The 19,412-nt window shown below is 38.4% G+C and overlaps 1 protein-coding gene across 1 annotated transcript; it reads left to right on the top strand.

The window, feature by feature from the left end:
* The first annotated feature begins 541 nt into the window (after nt 1–541).
* On the top strand, nt 542–19,183 carry il1rl2 (interleukin 1 receptor-like 2). The gene is made up of 11 exons (XM_008432054.3): nt 542–1,151; nt 7,841–8,042; nt 8,175–8,343; nt 10,158–10,332; nt 11,146–11,214; nt 11,375–11,501; nt 12,594–12,733; nt 12,867–13,019; nt 14,150–14,314; nt 14,543–14,731; nt 16,851–19,183. Exons 1-11 carry the CDS (start codon nt 1,085–1,087, stop codon nt 17,042–17,044), a joined length of 1,650 nt encoding a protein of 549 aa, XP_008430276.1. The 5' UTR covers nt 542–1,084; the 3' UTR covers nt 17,045–19,183.
* The last annotated feature ends 229 nt before the right edge of the window (nt 19,184–19,412 follow it).

Here is a 19,412-nt window from a genome sequence, read left to right as displayed (position 1 = left end):
CATAACACATCAACGTTTCCCGTGTCCATTTCATGCGTGTTTGGTCCGTTCACCTTTTGGCAAAGCGAGACAAAAGAGAAGAGGTTGATGAAAGAGAAGGAAGTAAAGTTGAAAACTACTTTGAAAGTAGCGAGGAGGATGAGGGAAGGACAGAAGTACAAAGGGAAGACAGAAAGAGGCTGTGCAGTGCTGGGAAAAAGGCTTTTTCACAATGTAGCAAAAATGTGTACAAGAGATGACCTACCAAGGTGCTTTTTATCTGTGATTCACTGACAGATAAAGAAAATTATATTTGTACATAAAAAAACAAGGCAGTTCAAAGTGCTCATGTTCAGACCGACAAATCACAGGCAAACGCTTGAGAGACAACTTTCTTTCTGAACCTACTGGTTCATCAGTTCTTGTTTGTTACGACATACACTTTCTAAAACTCCATATATGAACTTTGAGGTCAAATGACCTACATCTACATTTGCATACAACCAAAACCCTGTTTGGCTCTCGGTGAATCATTGCGCTTCACCTGTACTGCAGAGTATGTGGTGCTTTTTTTTTTTTTTTAAGCTGAGTGGAAATTTCAAGTAGGGGTTATGAGACAAAACACCAAATGCAGCAGGATGGAAAACCCAGCAGCCCAGAGATCAGGACTGGTGCAAGTAACCAGAAGTTTGTCTACATTTAATTTGGTAAGTTAGAACTTAAAAGTAGAAGCAACTTCTTTCACCTTCTGCTGCTCATTTAAAGACAGTCATGTTTTTTGTTTTTTTAATGACAGACAGTCAGGATTTTTGTTGGTCTTTTTCATAACTTTTCCAATAAAAAAAGCCAATGCGTGGAACTTCCTTGGACTTTTTTTACTGGGAGTGTTTCAGCTCTGACTTCCTTGTGCGATCTGCGCAACCAAAGTCTCTCACTTCCCTAACAACAGCAGTGGGTGTCTGAATGGCCTTGGCAGGAAATGTGTTAAGAAGCACTGTCCAATTGCAGAGTGGAGTGACAAGTTGGCTCAGAAAATGAGCCCCGCTGGAGGAGACGCGCAGGAGTTTAATGAATCTGACCTGTTAAGATCCCGCAGGCGAGAACAATGGCGGCCGGCGGCTGGATCTGCTTCCTAACTGGACTCCTGTCTCTGGCGTGGGCTGAGGATCACAGTGAGTACTGATCACCACACCACCGGGGGGATCATTCATTCACACTAAGACAATAGCTTTTGACACGTGGGTGGCTTGTAGAGCCAGGCTGTGTCTCTGTAGAGCTAAAATGTGGTAAAATGTAACGCAGTTGTTTGGATCAAAGGATTTGCTGACTCTGTGAAATCTAACTGATTTCAGTTTCAGTAGAGGTTGGGAAAAACTTTTTTTTTTTAAATAGATGATTACAAAGAGCAAAATGCCAAAACTGTAAGAGATTTATAGCATTGAATATTGTTTTGTTTGCTAAATAATAAACCAGCAGTATAAGTTTTAATCATAAAAGACTAAAAGTCTCAGGAAGACAGAAACGTTTCATGTGAGACAAACATCTGTGGTTTCCTCTAAGCCAGTTAAACGGGTCATTCAGAAATCTCTTCCTCAAATTACATTTTTTATGTTATTTCAATAAATCGGATCTTCAGCAAGTGAGTTTATCAGAACGTATTTAAAAAAATTATCTTTTACTCCCTACTTTTACGCTTTTGAAGAGAACAAAACATGTTTTTTTTTCTTTGTAGAGTGCAGAGAATCATCAGCTCCATTTAGTTATTAACACATTAAAGGATGAAAGTGAATCAGGGTGAACCGTAACCAACACTATGCGTTTCTACTCTAATTCGACCTCGTGTGAAAACACGGTGACCATTCATATATATATTGAAATTATTATTTTTTTATTTCACACCATACACAAACATTCAGAGTTAAGTCAAATTATTTGTTTGTGTGCACAGATTTGGCCAATAAAGCTGATTCTGATAACAGAGCATATCCCTTTTAGACGGCAGGTTTATCTGATGTTCCTAGACTTTTAAGAAGTAGAAGCGGAGTTATCAGATTCCTCCTCTTTGTAAACAGCTTGACGTTTCTGTCCATGCTCTTTAGACAAGGCTTAAAACTACACTTTCCTCTAACTCGTATCATCCTGATTTATCTCAGTATCTAACAGCTAAAAGCTCAGGCCGCTGCAGGACTTGTTGAGGACGTTTTGTCACTCTGCTACTTTCTCCTACTGCTCTCCAGTGATAATCTGTTCATTTTCTCTGCACATATATAAAAAAACATACTTTAGAAAAGTGCTCCCTGTTTTGAAAAGTTAAACATAAGTAGTTTTGGAAATCCGTTTCTGCTTTTAATGTGACCCACCGTTCAGTTCAACTGAAACATCAGCTCTAGTTAGTTATTAACAAAACGGACGCTTTTCAACCAATCCTGCTCAGACTTATTCATTTCAGCACTCATTCTTATACCTAACGTAAATTAATAAGTATAGTCAAGGAGAAATAACATTTAGTCTGAATTTCATAACTTTTGCAAATGTAACATTTTTTTAGCTGAAGCCATTGATTACAGGTGTTTGGTAACAGCTCCAATGGATGTATAAGTTAGAAAAAAAATTTAAAAAGGGCTTTTTACATGTTTGTGGGATGGCACAATAAACAGTCATCTACTATACCAACAAGTTGTAGAAGAAACAAGGCAACATGTGGTAAACTTAAAGGTTTCGAAAAACAGACAAACTGTTGAGTGAAGCTGCTGAGAAAATGAAAGCAACGCTAAAGAGCTGAATGTGTGACAACAACCCTATTCTTCTCCATGTCTGGGATAAAAACAATGACTTTAAATCACAATCCACACTTTCCAAACAAGACAGAAAAATATCCTCCAAATCCATGTCGACGGACGTATCGTGGTGTGATGACACTAAAGGCTCTGTAGGATTTGACGCAACGTGAAACAGGCTGCTTTGTAGCATCGTGTTCTTTTTGTCAAAGAAGTGACATTTCAAACCTTCAGGTTTCTGCCAGAAGAAAGAGTGATTCGATTGTAAAGAAACGTTGTGAGTTCAGTGAAGGTCAACAAAAGCTCACAAGAGGAAAATGGAAGATGTGGCGTCACCAGAGTGCAAAGCTAAAGCTCACTTGGCAAATCCAAACTGGGGTCTCACTTAGTGAGGCTACATGCTGAAACTCAATAAGTCTTTATCTAAGTGCTTCATTTATTGGTGTGAACATTAACTGACAACAATCAGGTTATTGCACATTATTCATTTATCTTTTTTTCCATCTCAGTTGTTTTCCAGTTAAATATTATGTGACACTTTTATGTGAATGTAAAGTGGAAGGTATTTATTAGTGGCGTTTTATGAGGGTTTTATGGGTTTTTGATATGGTTGATCTGGGAGGGAGGGATGGCTTGAGGTGGACCAAACCTAAACCCCAAAGGAGTTTTTATATATTTGTTTCTTTCTTTATTGCTCCACCTTGAATAGAAAGTGACCCTGAACTTAGTGATGGACAAACTGGAGTTAAATTGTAGGACTATGTTGGTGGTTTTTGTGCCTTATCGTATCTAGTTCAAAATTTTACATCCATTGGTTGTTCAGAATTTAGCTGGATGATTTCACATTCGACCCACTCGAAACACATTATGTGATTCATAAAGACATTTACTGTAGCTGTTAAAATACAACAAACAAAAAAACATTTTTTACTTGTTTTCTTGGAGTTAGAAACCCCCGTATTTTAAAACCACTCATCAAACCTAAGTTATTCTATAGTCACAACAGATAATTTTAGCAAGACGCTTCAAAACTAATAGAGCATCAACCTATCTAACTAGATCATCGGTCATACATGTATTCAGCTCGTGTTTCTTATGGGTCAGGTTATACCAGCTTTGTCGGGGATGTGGGTTCTTTGTTGTGTTTGTTGAGTCAGGAGCTGCGGATCAGCAAGGTGACATTCAGGCAACAACTGCCAATGACGTAACCTCTGTGGTTTTTCTAGTCGTTTGTATGATTTACGTCGTAATAATAAACAATTACGTTTGTACTAATACTTGAATCCCAGAAAAAAAAAAAGAAAGTATATTCTTACACTGGTGAGTGAGTTCTTTGGTGAGGTGTTAAAGCCACATCAGCTTCTGTTGTGTAATTTCCACCAGTATAATATCATTTCTTACATCACTTGGCCCCACACCCACCCACACAAGTGTTGCACCTGCTGCCGAACTCTCAGTCCATTAGAAACAACGCCTTCCTGCATAGGTGTAAACATTTTGACACTTAACTCATAAACTGTGATGCGTATATTCCATCCGCCTTCAATTGATTTCTTCTTTTGCTTTAAACTCATTAAACATTAAAATCTATTCTGAATCAACCAGTTCTCTCATGCTGCCTCCACCGATGAGAAACTTCAGAATCGACCTCCTGGCGCTCTACAGGAAGCAAGAAAGACGTCAGTACGGCGCGAAGAAATTTGAGATTGTTCACACAGGAAGACTGTGTTGTGACAAAAGGCAGCTTTGCATAAGCGGTGCAAAAAAAAAAAAAAACTTTTTCCCAATCAAACGGTTCTGTTTAAGACTTTCAGATGAGTAGAGCTCTCTGTAGGTTGCAGCCAAAATGGTGCAACCTTCAAAATGGTGAAAAGTTTCACCAACCTGCAAAATGGTGGAAATGAAGTAACGTTTCCTAGTCCGGAAACAGTCAAGGAAAAATAATAACAATATGATCCAAAGTATAACAAACAGAAAAATGTATAGCACTGCAACAGAAGTGCATAAGTTTGAGGAAAATGCAAAGAATAAGTGGGTAGCTATGACTTACTATGTTCATTACGTATGATTTCTAATTTACAATATAACTAATTAAGATAAGCTATCATGTAGCTTTGTTGGCAGCTCTTGTAAATATTATTAGGCAGCAAAGTTAATGTAAAAAAAAAAATCCAGAATAAAACATGTTTGATTTGCTTTCATAAAGGAGGATGGGAGTGTAGGTCAATTTAAGAAATCGTTTGTGAGGGTCTGAACTGTTTTTGGGTTCGTTCATTATTTATGTCTTCTTTACTTTCTATTCTTTCATTAGATCCGCTGTGTTTCTGTTTTCCTTTGCTGCACTTCTTTCTTAATTACTCCAGTTTAAATATGTTCTCATGTTTAGTTATTCTTTAGTGTTAGATTAGCTTCTGATGTGCCTTAGTTCAGTCCTTTAGTTACTTTAGTTTTACTATGTTCCTTATGTCTGGTTTTTTGTTGGGGTTCGATTAGTTACCCAGTTTGTGTGCTCTCCCTCGCCCCCTGTGCCACTTTGTCTCTCTCTCTCTCTCTCTCTCTCTCTCTCTCTCTCTCTCTCTCTCTCCTCTTACACCTGCAATCTGTTTCTAATCAGCCATCTCTTCCTTGTTCAGTAATTAAGCTTCCCAGTGTATGTATATATACATACACTATATATATATATATATATATATATATATATATATATATATATATATATATATATATATACATACACAACTCGTTCTCAGTCACTCCTTGCTGGATTCTTCCATTAAATTCCTCCGATATGCGCCTCATTTTCCCGCTTCCTGTTTTGTTCCTGCTTGTGGTTCATCTGGTTGCTTGTAAGTTTTGTTTAATCATCACTTTACGATTGAAACCTTCAGCATCCACTCGACGTCTGCCTCTCTGCATATAGGTCAACTTCAACAAAACATGACATGATCAGTTCATATTAATATTATGATCATATCTGAGTAATGCACACTCTTTTTGCTACACAGTGTCTGCTTGGTTTCAGCAGTCAGTCGCTGCAGTGCAACGTGTTGTGTTGGTATTATAACAGGTTTTTTTTTTCTTGTTTTGAGAACATCTGCCGGTCACGTACAGAGTTGTGCAATCAGGGGGAGAAACACAAGAACAAAGCAAACAGCCTTTATTACACAAAGTGAGGGGATTTTAGCAGGATCTTGTGCATGTTACTGATGATCTACACAGAGTCAAAATTGCACAAAGAAATATTTTTAGATTTATTTTGTAAATCTCCTATAATAAAATCCTGGCATGCAACAAAAAGGTTACAATCAGTCAGATGAGAAGCTTAAAGGTGTACATGAGTGGAGTATGCATGTGTAGGTATCTGCAAACTAAATGAACTTAGAAGTGTTAACATAATTGGAGAGACTCAGCAAGTCTACAAGTGTTACACATTACTATCAAAGATTGAAAACACAAGCAAGTCATCAACCTAACCACAAGGTTGGAGGCGACTGTGGCTCAGTGGCTCGAGGAGAAAGTTATGAGTTCAATTCCAGCTCCCTCTTTTGCACTTGTTTAGTCAGCCAGTGTGCTGTCAGGCAGATTAATGTGTAACTGAGTCAATTTGAAATCACTCTAAGTGTTTTGCGTGGAGTAAAGGAGTAAATGCTAAACCGAAATCACAAAGAATTAACTGTAGAATGCACAACAGATCATTAAAGTCTATTTATTTCTCACATTTTCTCCTGCATTTGGTAGTTGTTCAGGATGTATGTTGCATCAAAGATGTATTTTCCCAGGTCTCGTTTTAACGTGATAGTTAGACTTTCTATGTTTAATGTATCAGATAAATGTAGGATGCAAATTGCTTTTGTTTGATTGTGGTTTTTTAGTGTTTGTTTTGGTCGCTAGTCAGACTCTACAATTCTGCAACTTCCAAAATAGATTCACAGTAAACGTATGGTATGGTATGGTATGGTATGGTATGGTATGGTATGGTATGGTATGGTATGGTATGGTATGGTATGGTATGGTATAAAGCCCAATAGTTAATGGGAAAACAAACACTTTGACATTTGTTGCGCATTTTCTTCTTTATCTGTTTAATACGGGTCATCTGCGCGTCTTGTGAGTTGTTTGGTCATTTTCTCTTTCTTTTTTGTATGTTTTCTTTCTTTTTTTGCTTTTGTTAATTTTGTCAGAGATTGTGTTTGTCAGATTTGGACATTCCTTTGCTGTCATTCCAGGGCAGCAAAAACAATAAAGTTCCCCATAGAAAAGTGGCCATGAATAATATGTTTGTTTTTCCTCTGTATGTAATTTTGTAATTTTTCATCCATTTTGGAAACATGACACTTTGTGTTATGATACAAAGTGTCATGCCACATTGACAATATGATGTTCTGGACTTTTGACATTTCATGGTATGTTCACACTTAATCCAGTACCTGGAGGTTCTCTGCTTGTATTGCTTAAGTGTCCAGTAACATCTTCACTGTATTTTTGTATTTATTTTACAAAATTTACAGCACATAAAGTGTTCAAATAAGCCCGAATCTGTTGCAAAATCAATCAAAAGAGGAGCATGAAAATAGCTCTGAAAATGCAACATAAGCTACTAAAATGCCACTTTATTCCATCCGTAAATATTTAATACTTGATCAAATAAAAACGGCCACAATCAGCCCGAAATGGATTTGTTTTGACGGCTGTTTTGACGGTTTTGCGTCTGTCTTAAGTGACAGCAGCAGTGCCACCGTGTGGCCAAAATAATAAATGAAAAAAAGGAAACGAGGATTTAACTGCATTAAACTGAACTAACTTAAACTTTACTAAACTAAAAGTAGGAACAGAGCTTAGCTGAATTTACCTCAATGATGTAGAAATAAATTGTTACGTTTGATGTATCAGTGATCTTTGGCAATAAATATTTTGGACTGCAGTTGATGTCATATCTGCAAGGAATACATAACTTATTATTATTATTATTATTATTATTATTATTATTATTATTATTATTATTATTATTATTATTATTATTATTATTATTCAGTCAGCACTAGGTGACCTAAGACTTTTTTTTTCCTGTGCAATGCCTCTTTCAGACCACCAGGGGGAAGCAGACACCTACCACGTGAGTGCTGGTCACTTGTTTCTGCTGAGTTGCCCGATTGCTGGCGAGATAAAGTGGAGCAGAGGGGACGCGGGTGATGAGAGCCTCCCCTCTGGGGTGGAGGTCAGAGGCGGGTCGCTGTGGTTTCTACCCGTGCAGATGACTCATAGTGGAAGCTACATCTGTGAAAGAAGGTCAGACAACATCCCGCACATATATGTCTTTACGTTTATCCTATACTGTCGTGAAAATCCTAGAAGAAATAACAGACTATATTAAGCTTTTCTCTAAAGTATTTTAAGTGTTTTCTTTTTCTTTTTCTGTAGGAATCAAACGAAACTATTAAAAAGACGATTTAGAGTTTTAGTGTCCGGGTCAAACTGCCCTGATCCAAGTGAAGAAATTTTGGCTACAAAGGAAACGAGTGAAAGTCTTCAGTGCAAACAGAACGAGATCTTCAGACTGAATCTCCCAAGGAAAATACGATGGACGAAGGTTAATTTTTATTTATTAATATTTGTTAATATTTTATTTTTATTTTATTTTTTTTTGTCTAGTAAAGTTTTTTTTTATAAAATGGTCACACATCACTGGCTTTGTAAGTAGTTATCAATGACAAAGAACGCATTAGGAAACGAACAGGAAAATGTGTTATCAGTAGACATTTAAAGCTGAAAGTTGTTTCATAACTGTGGCTGAAAGCAAAGTTGTGATTTGCGGGTTTTTTCCCGTCATGTCTGGTGGTTCCTGACTTAACTAGTGCAACACTGCCCTCTTTTGGCATACCTTGTACAATGCATCTGCCTAAACAAGCAACGTGTACATACAGTACAGTTATGCAGAAGTTGCACATTTTGTTACATTACAGCCACAAATTTACAAGTATTTCCAATATATTTTTTCAATGAAACGCACATCTACATCCTGAACGTTTTACCCGTTGTTCTTAGCAACGTTTAGGGCTTTTATCTTGATGTAGGGTGATCCTCTCTCAAGTCTTTTGTAGCCACTAATTTGTATTTATTTATCTGTTTTTGTCATACGCTCAATGCTGCTGCCACATTTCACCATAAGATATTTGCCGTGTTCCCTTCATGGCTTATAGCAGACTGGAAACAGAACCTCTTCAGGCTTGCCCTCATTAATAGCTTTCTTCCCACCACTCTTCCATTAAGACCAGCTTGCCAGAGTGCGTAACTTATCGGTCTTATGTATATTCCTTGTCTCTTTCTTAGGGTTCTATCAGGAATACTTACCATAACTGAGGCAAATCCTGTAATGGCGACTTATCCTGGATAAGACTTCTTGGCATGAATAACTGAAGTCTTAAAGCATTGTGACCCATTCCAGACTGATAACACTCAATAATTTTGTTAAATTTCTTTAGAGGACCATAATATGTTGCTTTTTGAGATTTACTGATTCTGCACTGGGCTGCACAGTGGCGCAGTTGGTAGAGCTGTTGCCTTGCAGCAAGAAGGAATCGAAAGACTGGGTTCGATTCCTGGCCCCAGTCTTTCTGCATGAAGTTTGCATGTTCTCCCTGTGCATGCGTGGGTTTTCTCCAGGTACTCCAGTTTCCTCCCACAGTCCAAAAACATGGTTAATTGGCCTCTCCAAATTGCCCCTAGGTGTGAGTGTGTGTGTGCATGGTTGTGTGTCTCTGTGTTGCCCTGTGACAGACTGGCAACCTGTCCAGGGTGACCCCGCCTCTCGCCTGGAACATTAGCTGGAGATGGGCACCAGCAACCCTCCCAACCCCACAAAGGGACAAGGGTGTAAAGAAAATGGATGGATGATTCTGCACTTCTGGCAATAGTCCACTACCAAATAAATTTTTTAAAAGTGCGGCTTACTCCAGCTAAATCATGGTTTAACATAATGTACCTCTTCACATCAGGCAGACCAAGGTTTTTGCCTAGTAAAATATTTCATTGTTTAAAAACTTTTTTGTGTTCTCTCTCAAAAACTTGCTTGGAATTTTTTATATTTATATATTTAAATAATTTCTTATTTTTTTATTAAGTTGTATCTTTGCAGCAGTCAGTGTTTTACATGCTGTGTGCATCAGTCAGAATCATCTCAGCTTAGAAAATCAGCTAGAAAAAAATTACTACTCTCTCAAAATTACTACTTTTTCAGTCTTATAAGAGCACATTCCTGCTGTGATAAATGTTCCTTTGTGATTTTCAACTCTAAATCATTTTTGCAAACAGTAAAAAAAACAAAAAACTATTTAAGTTGTCGTCATCCCCCCACCCCCAAAAAAGAAAAGAAACAAAGAATGCATTTTGTTTGTTTGTACACAGGACTGTCAGCAGGTGCAGCCGGATGGAGAGTCCGTCTCTCTGAATACAAACGGCTTAATGAGGCTGGTGGAGGTTTCGGAGGCAGATGCAGGGAAATACACGTGCCACATAGACGTTACAGTAGACGGCCGGAATTACACCGCAGCACGCAGCGTCCAGATGACTGTCAAAAACGGTACAGTACATCTCAACTTTGGACAGTTAAAGTGAAGGATATTTGTGATATGCAAATAGCTTTTTTGAATTAATTTCAGAACTCGGTCTTATTTCGTAAAAAGTCTATTTGCACCCCACATCTTGACTGGAGAACATCTGTCCACTGCTTATCTCTAATACATTCTTCAAATTGATCAGATTGTGAGAACAGATTTTTGTTCCCAGCTCTCCTCAAATGACCCAGCAGATGCTCCTTCAGATTCAGATCTGAAGGCCTTCAAAGCATGAAATTTGTTTAGCAACAATCCACTGCTGTTTGTTTTGAGTGAACACTTTAATGTCAAAATCAAACGCTCAAAAGTAACTGACTAGTATTTGGGACTAATTCATTACCACCACGTCAACATAAACTCCACTTCCAAAGAAAAGGAAACCCCCAAAAATGAAGTAGCCACCATTTTTTAGAGTTCTTTCTGTGGATGATTTTGATGCCAGTCACAGTTCCAGCTTGAGTTTCTTCTAAGGAAGAGAAGATTTCTGACATGTAACTCGACTCCTTAGTCCAGACAGACAGACAAAACAGTACTGACATGCAGACAGAGGCGGCCATTGTTCCATGTAGGACACACAAAAGGTTGGCAGAAATCCCAGCAGCTCCTGTAATGTTTCCAGTTTTTCATTTGTTTTGGTAATATCACAACTCCCTCATATTTTCACCAAATCCTGTTATCTGTCTTTGCTGCAACACCATAAATACTCTCGTATTTGTACATAAAGTGTTGGGCTTTTTTGTCTGTTTCCTGATATCATTTTCAAATGTATGTGGTTATAGGTACTCCAGATCTCTTTCCAGAGATTCATGTTGTGAGGCCCAAAAACGAGGTGGTCATAGTGGAAGTGGGTAAGTAAACAAAGCATTCTGATTTCTAACTTTATTGTTTTTACCTCTTTGGTCTGTGCATCCCTTATTTTGTTGAGGTTTTGCTTCTGTGATTTGGTGGGAGAGCAGATTTGTCATTCACCTTCTGCTTGGTTTGTTTGCCACTTTACTTGACAACCAGGCAAGAGAGCAGAGCTGCACTGTAAGGCCTACACCGGCTTCAGTGAGGACGAAGAGATAGACATGTACTGGATCATCAACGGGACATACGCTGACGACATCAGCGGGCTTGTCGAGTCCTGGAAATTGTGAGTCTAACCGTCTTCTCGTATTGTGGTTAAATTTGTCGACCTGGATGGGGCTGTTGGCAAAAGAAGATGAACACGAGGAAATGTTGAGGACCCAGGGGACAAATCGTTGTTTTTTTAGTCACGGGTCAATCTACTTATCATCGTTAGATGTATGTGATGAAATAAACACGAGGCTCTTAAACAAGTCAAAACAAAAGTAGCAGGAACATTTTCCATGTGCTGCAACTTGTCTTGCATCTCAAAGGCAAAGAAACATAAGCAGTCTTAGTAAACAGCATAATGCCATGTCTGCTTAATGTTATTTGATCTCCGGATAAACCTGGTTGTCCCAGAGTTTTTACCCATACCAAAAATTTCTGCATCATCAGTGTCAAAGCTTATACTATATAGTGGCTTGCAAATGGGGTTCATACCCCTTGAACCTTTTCATATTTTGCCACACTACTGCCATAAACATGAATATATTTCATTGGAATTTAGTGTGAAGGACCAACAAAAAGTGGTACACAATTGTGAAGTAGAATGAAAATTATCTTTATATACGTTATATTTTGATTTGTGGCTGCTATATGACAAAATATGGAAAGGTTCTAGGGGTATGAGTACCTTTGTAAGCCACCGTATATCAGGAATTTACACAAGTGCTGCTTACATGTTACAGCAACAACCCAGTAATAATATAATTTAACCTCATGCTAAGGTCTGCCGACTCTCTGTCTGCGATTTACTCACCTGGCCTTGATAAATGCTTGAAAAGGATCTGAATAATCACAGCCTTGTCCACCTTTTGATTGATTTGGTTCCTGATATTTGTTTCAACATTGAGTTTTCGTCTTCAGATGATCAGTTTGTTTAAAAATCCTGCCACAACGGAAAATATCTCCAGTTTTACCTTTAATATTCCCAAATACACACAATATACACAACAGGGGTGAATGAAAACTACATGCATACATACGTTAAAGACACGTGTTAAAAGACAAAACTTGTTGTACAAAACATGCTTCAAGCGTACTGGTTACGGCAGTTTAAGAAACAGGTTTGTAATCAGTGACTATTAGGGTTAATATTTTTAAATGTCTTTTCTAGTGTCCACGAAAGAGGCAAAGTGTTTGGTCAGTCCACTCTGTCCATTGCTATAGTTCGAAACGAGTTCCTGAACATCCCCATCAATTGCCACATCGCAAGTCCGGCTGAAGAGAAGGTCGGGGAGGCCCGGCTCCAAGAAGGTATTTTGCTGCAAACGTCTCGGATACATTAAAGTGATCGCTTGGTGTCCGGTCTAACCAGAAAACCTGTTGACTCTTGTTTACACGCTTCATGTTGAGTAGCCATTTGTGTTTGTCTGCCTTGTTTCCTCAGCTGACCCAACTGAACACAACACGTTCTACATGGTTGTGTCTCTCTGGCTCTCTGCCCTCGTTACCATCCTGAGCCTGACGGCCTTCTTCCTCATCTGCAAAGTCAACCTCTTCTTAGCATACAGGGCACTTAAGACATTGTTTTCTAAACAAGGTGAGCAGTTCTTCTTGTATCATACAGATTTTTACGTACACTGTATAAAAAGACATATAGGCATCTCTTCTCACTCTTGGACTAAACTTTCCCTTTTCTTTAAGTCAGTTAGGCTGAACAAAATCATATTTACTTGCTAAATGGCAGAATTATCATAGGATATTCCACTACCAAGAGGACTCTTGATGGTTTACCTCACAGCATTGAAGCTAAAGGTTGGGCACCAATGGGTTTTCCAAAATTAGTTACAAAGCTGCTTAGCTGCAACAAAGTCAACGTTTTAAGTGGCCATCATAAAGCCTTGATCTCAGTACAGTGGAAATTTAGCGGGCAGAGTTGAAAAGTTGAGTGTGAGATACAAACCCGACTCGATTACAGCAGCTCTGTCAGAAGGAGGAATGGGCCAAAATCCCAGCAATCCCAGCTGACCCGAGTCAGAGTTTAAAAGGCAATTCAGACAAATATTAAAAAGAATAAATCTAAACTTCTGGATTAGAAGAAAGTGAAAAATATATTTCTTATCGGTCTGGCATTCAGTGAATATAAATTACTTTTGGCAATCCTTTTTTTTAAAATTGTGATTTATTTCTAATTTTTAGCACAACAACGAACACCATGTACAGAGATTCAAGTAAAGACATGAAACGGTAATTGGAGTAATAAACACGAATCAAACATGACAAAAGCCAGAGATAAAAACAAAGCACACAAAAAACACAGAAAATATTTTCATATCTAAGAAGGTGGATAAATAAAAAATAGAGAACAAACAGAAGTTACAGAAAATAAATAAAATATTAATTTTAACAGAGGGCAAATGAAATGGGACATATAAAGGACTTAATGTTTCTGTTCTACTGTAATTGTTATGAGTGTTAGATAAAGGGTGTAACACTGGTATGGAAATCGGGGAATCGCCACTCATGGGGTCACATCGAGGGTTAAAGACGTGACATGGTCCAAATGACCAGATTCATGAAAACGTGGTTTCAAATCCCTTGAGAGAATATCTCTCAAAAATGTTTAGTCAGATTTAATGTCATTCAGTGAGAAGAAACAGTTTGTTTTTATTGCACAGTTCCAGCAAAAATAGCAACCAACTTGACAACGATTACTCGTTGTTCCAACAGTTCCAGACGGGAAGCTTTACGACGCCTATGTGAGTGTCGGTCAGTCGGCCATGCTGAGTTTGGACGGCGTGGCCTGCTTTGCCCTGCGGCTCCTGCCAGAGGAGCTGGAGCAGAAACACGGCTACTCCCTGTTCATCAGAGGACGGGATGACCGCCCTGGAGAAGGTCAGGAACCACAAAAATACCACATCATGGGAAAGGAGAGCTTTCTAGTAATAACCTGTCTGTAATTCAGCAGAGCACTTCCTTGTAAAAGCGCAGCTTCTTCCAATTGCAACCACAAAACTACGACAGCCGTTGCACACGTGCTGCACAAGAACGGTTTTCCGTTCGCAGTGTCTGGGTGTAATCACTTAGTCACGACTTGCGTTTCTCATCTCTAATGTCTTACAGCGGTCCATGATGCCATCTCCGCTGCGGTGCGCCAGTGCCGCCGACTGCTTATCATCTTGTCGTCTGCTGGCAAATCAAAGGAGACAGCGCAGTTCTGGGAGAATCACAGCCAGCTCACGTACGAGCAGAAAGTGGGCCTTCATGACGCTTTGATGCGAAACGATCCTAAAGTCATTCTGGTGGAAGTCGGTAAGGGTCAAGAGTATTCTCGCTTGAGTTTTGTGAACGTTAAATCTGCAGTATGTCAGTTTTTTTGTGTGTTGCATATTTGTTAAAACTGTCACTATGTTGTGACAGTGTGACATGAGAGACTGATGATCTGTGAAAACCTCCATCTTCATCTCATCTCTGAGCTTCAGACATTAATTCAGATTATTGTTGTATGAAAACAACAAAATCAACAAAACAACAAAATCAGAGCCAGGAGGAGGGTCTTAGCGCTGTCAATCATCCTCATGTACTCAATGCTCAATGCTGACTGAGTGTTGGCTGCGCTGCTGTGTCTGTAGTGTTATGGAAATTTCATTATCAAAGAATGAGAAGCTGTTTCAATAATAAGAGAAAGATTAATCTTTAAGTTTCTTTGTTTGTAGGTCAAAACGTTCAAACACCCCTCACCTTAGTGCAGTCAGGAGAAGAGCCCTGAACAACACACATCACATCATTATATAGTCACAGTAAGGAAAAGACCCTCCCAAAGTCTGATCTTATTTCTACTACCAGATGGACCACAGAGACAATCCTGACCCCGACCTCATGAACTATCCCTTACCTCTTGGAGGGGATGATTTTATTCCAGGAAAGAGAACCGATAAGGGTTTCAGGAGAAATTTCTAGTTCTTCTTTGTCAATTAGTCATGGGTTCAGGTCAAACCAGGGTACAAACTACATTCCACACACATCCGTCCTTTAAGACAATTACCAGATCAAGCATTTTACCCAAGATGTCTTCAAGTCTCTTCTGCTATCACAGCTGTGGAAACATCTAAACATTATCTGCAAACTTATTTAATGGACAAACACATCATGCAGAAATACAAAAACACAGCAGTAAATAAATGAGAAAAAGTATCATCAGTTCCATCAAAAATGAAATAAGACTGAAAAGTAAATTTTATATTACAGTAGCTACTCCCCTCCGACTCAGCATAAAATACAAGCATTCAATCATGAATAGGAGCTTATTTTAAGTCAATAATTTCATAATACTGATGAAAAACTATTTAAACTGACAGATTATTTTGCTTATGGGAAAAAAATGTCTTGTTATAAGTGAAATTATCTCCCAGTGGAACTAGTACATTTTCATCGATATGGAGGAATTATTGACTTAAAACAAGTTTCTATAAGTTGCCGAAAAGTTAGATTTGTCTTACTTCAAGTGTGCTAAGATATTTGCAATAGAAACCAGATAATAAATCCTTGGCGAATTTTAATTTATTTTTTGCAGAGTGCATCTAAAAAAGGAGAAACTAATGTTTTAGTCTCTTCAACAAGATGCTGCGATAAAGTTAAATTTTCTAAGTTTCCACTCGTGTACGGATGAGTCAGATTGCGACACAACTTTAACTCCCTGCGCCGCTGAGATAAGACCGAACGCTAATCTGCACATCAGTAACCGTTTTGTGTCACAAATAACAAGAAGCTCTCCATCACAAGACAAAGAAGGAACATTTTCTCTTAAATAATTGGCTTATCATCATACATTAGTAATCAGTAGAGGTTTCACTGTTGGCACTTTTTGCCCACATTAATAGAAGGTAATTCCTTATCTGGTCTTTTAAGACTTAAAAAAGCTGCTTCCTACATCTACTATGTTCCATGCGCGGGAGAAAAAGGCACAAAGTGACTCTGGTCAGGCTCCATGTTTTGACTTTTGAAATGCTGTCAATCTGACCTCGGCCTGGCTAACTGTGATGCCTTCACTGATGGTAAAAGAAATCTAGGATTTTTGAGTTTCTCTCTGATCAGACTCCAGTCTGAGCGCAGCATGTTGTTAAAACTTCAGCAAACTACATTAGACCAAAATGTTCTCAAAGCGAGAAACTTTTTTTTTTCTCACGGCTTGAGAAGAATCAGATAATTTCTCTCAAAGCTTGAAACCAAGCATCTCTAGTTCCTGTGTAAGATCCTGAGATAACAAGTAAAGCGACATGCGCTTTATGTTTTTAGAGAGTTCTGAGCCTCTTCATTCAGGTTTTACCAAGTTAACATGAATTTTTCCCAAACCTTTCCACCTTTCCAGTGCATAAAAATTTTTTAACGCAGAACCTCTCATGCAGTCGCCTCTCCTGTTCTCTCTTGCCAGACGGTCCGGTCGATTACAGTCAGCTGCCGGAGTCGCTGCGCTACATCAAACGGACACAGGGAGCTCTGGAGTGGAAAAACTCGTTTGCTGAAACCAACAAACTGACTCAGATGTACTTGAAGAGAAACTTTTGGAAGAGCCTGCGCTGTCACATGCCTGCTGTACCTGCAAGGAGGCTGCAGAGTATCGCATAAAGCGGTGAACGTACTTTGATTTATCCGGAAGGTTTAAAGATGGCATCCATCAGAATCTTCAGTTTTCAGAAGTCTGTCTTCTGAAGTCGTCCACAAGCGGGGACTAAGCGTTTGAGTCGCCACGTGGATTATTTATTTCAGATAACGTATACTTTTATAAAGTAAAGGACATTATCTGAGCCGAGCTGTGTTACTTTTCTTGTCTTTGGTGTTGTTTTGAAGCATCTCAGATTTCTTGAAGGCTCATTGTGACAACAGAGCGTTGATTCAGTTCGTAGAGCTGATCCTCCATGAAAGCGTTTGCTGTACTTGTTCCCAAACTGGAGGTTTGGACGCCAATGAAGACCAGAGATTTGATTTCTTCTTCACAAATCAAAGCGAGCAACAAAAATGATAATGGAGCATTTTTACAACTAACAGCATGTCAGCTGTTGCACGGATTTCTTGACAACATTTTGGTAGTTAATGTTTTTGTGTTGTTAACTGACTCATGCTGTCGCATACGGTGAACTACCAGCTACTGTACAGTTTTTATACAAATTTCTGTCACATCTAATTGTTTCAGAAGATGAAATGCATTCATTAAGTTAATACATTTTAAATAAATTTTATTTTTTCAAGAAAAGTAGCGGTTTGAACCAAGAGATTATACCAAGTTGTCCACATTACACACATCTTGCATAACTTTGATAATAAATCAAACTTGGATTAAAAGTCCATTAAAAGTCCCAACTTTGCATTGTTTTGTAAATATTGACACTTTAATGCAAAGTTGGGACTTTTAATGGACTTTCAATGCAACTTTTAGAGCAACTTTGCATTAAAAGTGTCATTATTTACCGAATGACACTTCATAGACATAGACATTTATAAAGACTCCATGTTAATAACAGGTGTTATGCCAGTCTTTTGCACACCTTGTCAAATAAAGTGTTGCCAAGTACTGATATTTGATTTTAAATTAAAAAAAAATTTAAACCTCTGGCTCGATGGATTTAATATTTGAATGTCAGATCCGTTTTGTAATGTAAGAGTTGAGCATCGCTGTGGGTGAAAGAGCCTCTGTTTTCTCTTTTTTTGTTTTTTAAACCAACATCACCTATTTGTCTGACTTCACCATTCCTTATACTTTTTTTTCTCTTTATAAACATTACTGGGGGATTTTATTTTTCTGTGTAATTCCTGAGTGACTGTTTCCACTGGGAACCACATGTAACTAAGGACAAAATCAAAGCTGTGATTATAGCGTGGAAAAGTGCGAAAATGTCCCAAAACGCGACAGGACTACACTGGAAGTGATCCCTGTCTTTGCCAGAAACACACATCTTACTGGAATAAGACCTGAGCTGACCGTTTGGTCTAAGACGAGCACACCTGCAACCAGTTTACAATACCACTTTACGTGACGCAGTCGTCTGGAAGGAAACTGAATCACTGAGGAAAATATCAGTTCACACCCAAAAGGAGGATTTTACTCATGGTGGTTTGAACGAGTTACATTGTTTCAGTGAGGCTGGACGTTTTCCGAAGACTCTCAGAAGAAACAATAACAGTAAAGTTACCACAAACTCTTGCTTTAGCAGCATTTTTTAAATTTTTGGAATAGAGATTCACTGATGGAAAGAGCTGGCAGTAGCCGAGCTGTTATTTGCTACAGCCCACTCAGTGGACTGGCTTTCGCTGACACACTGACGGACTTTCTCTCAATGAAAAGCACTTGGTCAAATGTTAAATAGAGATGTTATGCTAGTCGGCGGGCTCTTCAAAGCTAACGCTTTCCTCATTTATCTGCACCAAATGCTTAGTTACTGTTGCTTTCCTAAAAATAATTAGTTTTATAATAAATAAAGCCCCGTGGAACAAGGTAACAACCACATCTGGCTGAGCAGTAGCTTTACTGGCACTTAGAAGCAAACCCAAGTACTTAGTTTCACTAAGATACAAATAAGAATGACAGGACACAAATGAAATGAAATCACATCGACCATTTGGATGACAATATGCATTTTTAGATGAAATATTGCAATTCCATTTTTAGCCGGATGGTGAAAAGGTGGAGAGAAATGACAAAACCCACTTTGCTTGTCAAGTGGAATGACTATTTTTGATTTTATTATAAATAAAACTTTTTGTATTGCAGAGTTGTGTTCAAACCTTAACAGATGATGTGACTAAACAGTATCTGTCACACTTCCTGGTTCCAAAGCATGACCCCACATACAATAATTAGTTGAGAAACCTTTTTTTTTGGAGTTACACCACTCAAACCCTCGAAAAGGCCTCATTGTCACCCCAATATTTAGCTCTCCACAGATTTTCTCTCAGAATCAAAGCTGCATTCAAGCAAAAAAATTAAAAAAATTCTGCA

Source organism: Poecilia reticulata, chromosome 2, assembly GCF_904066995.2.
Source record: "Poecilia reticulata chromosome 2, P_reticulata-male-v2, whole genome shotgun sequence".
Classification (NCBI taxonomy): domain Eukaryota; kingdom Metazoa; phylum Chordata; class Actinopteri; order Cyprinodontiformes; family Poeciliidae; genus Poecilia; species Poecilia reticulata.
This window is presented reverse-complemented; position numbering and strand designations above follow the sequence as displayed.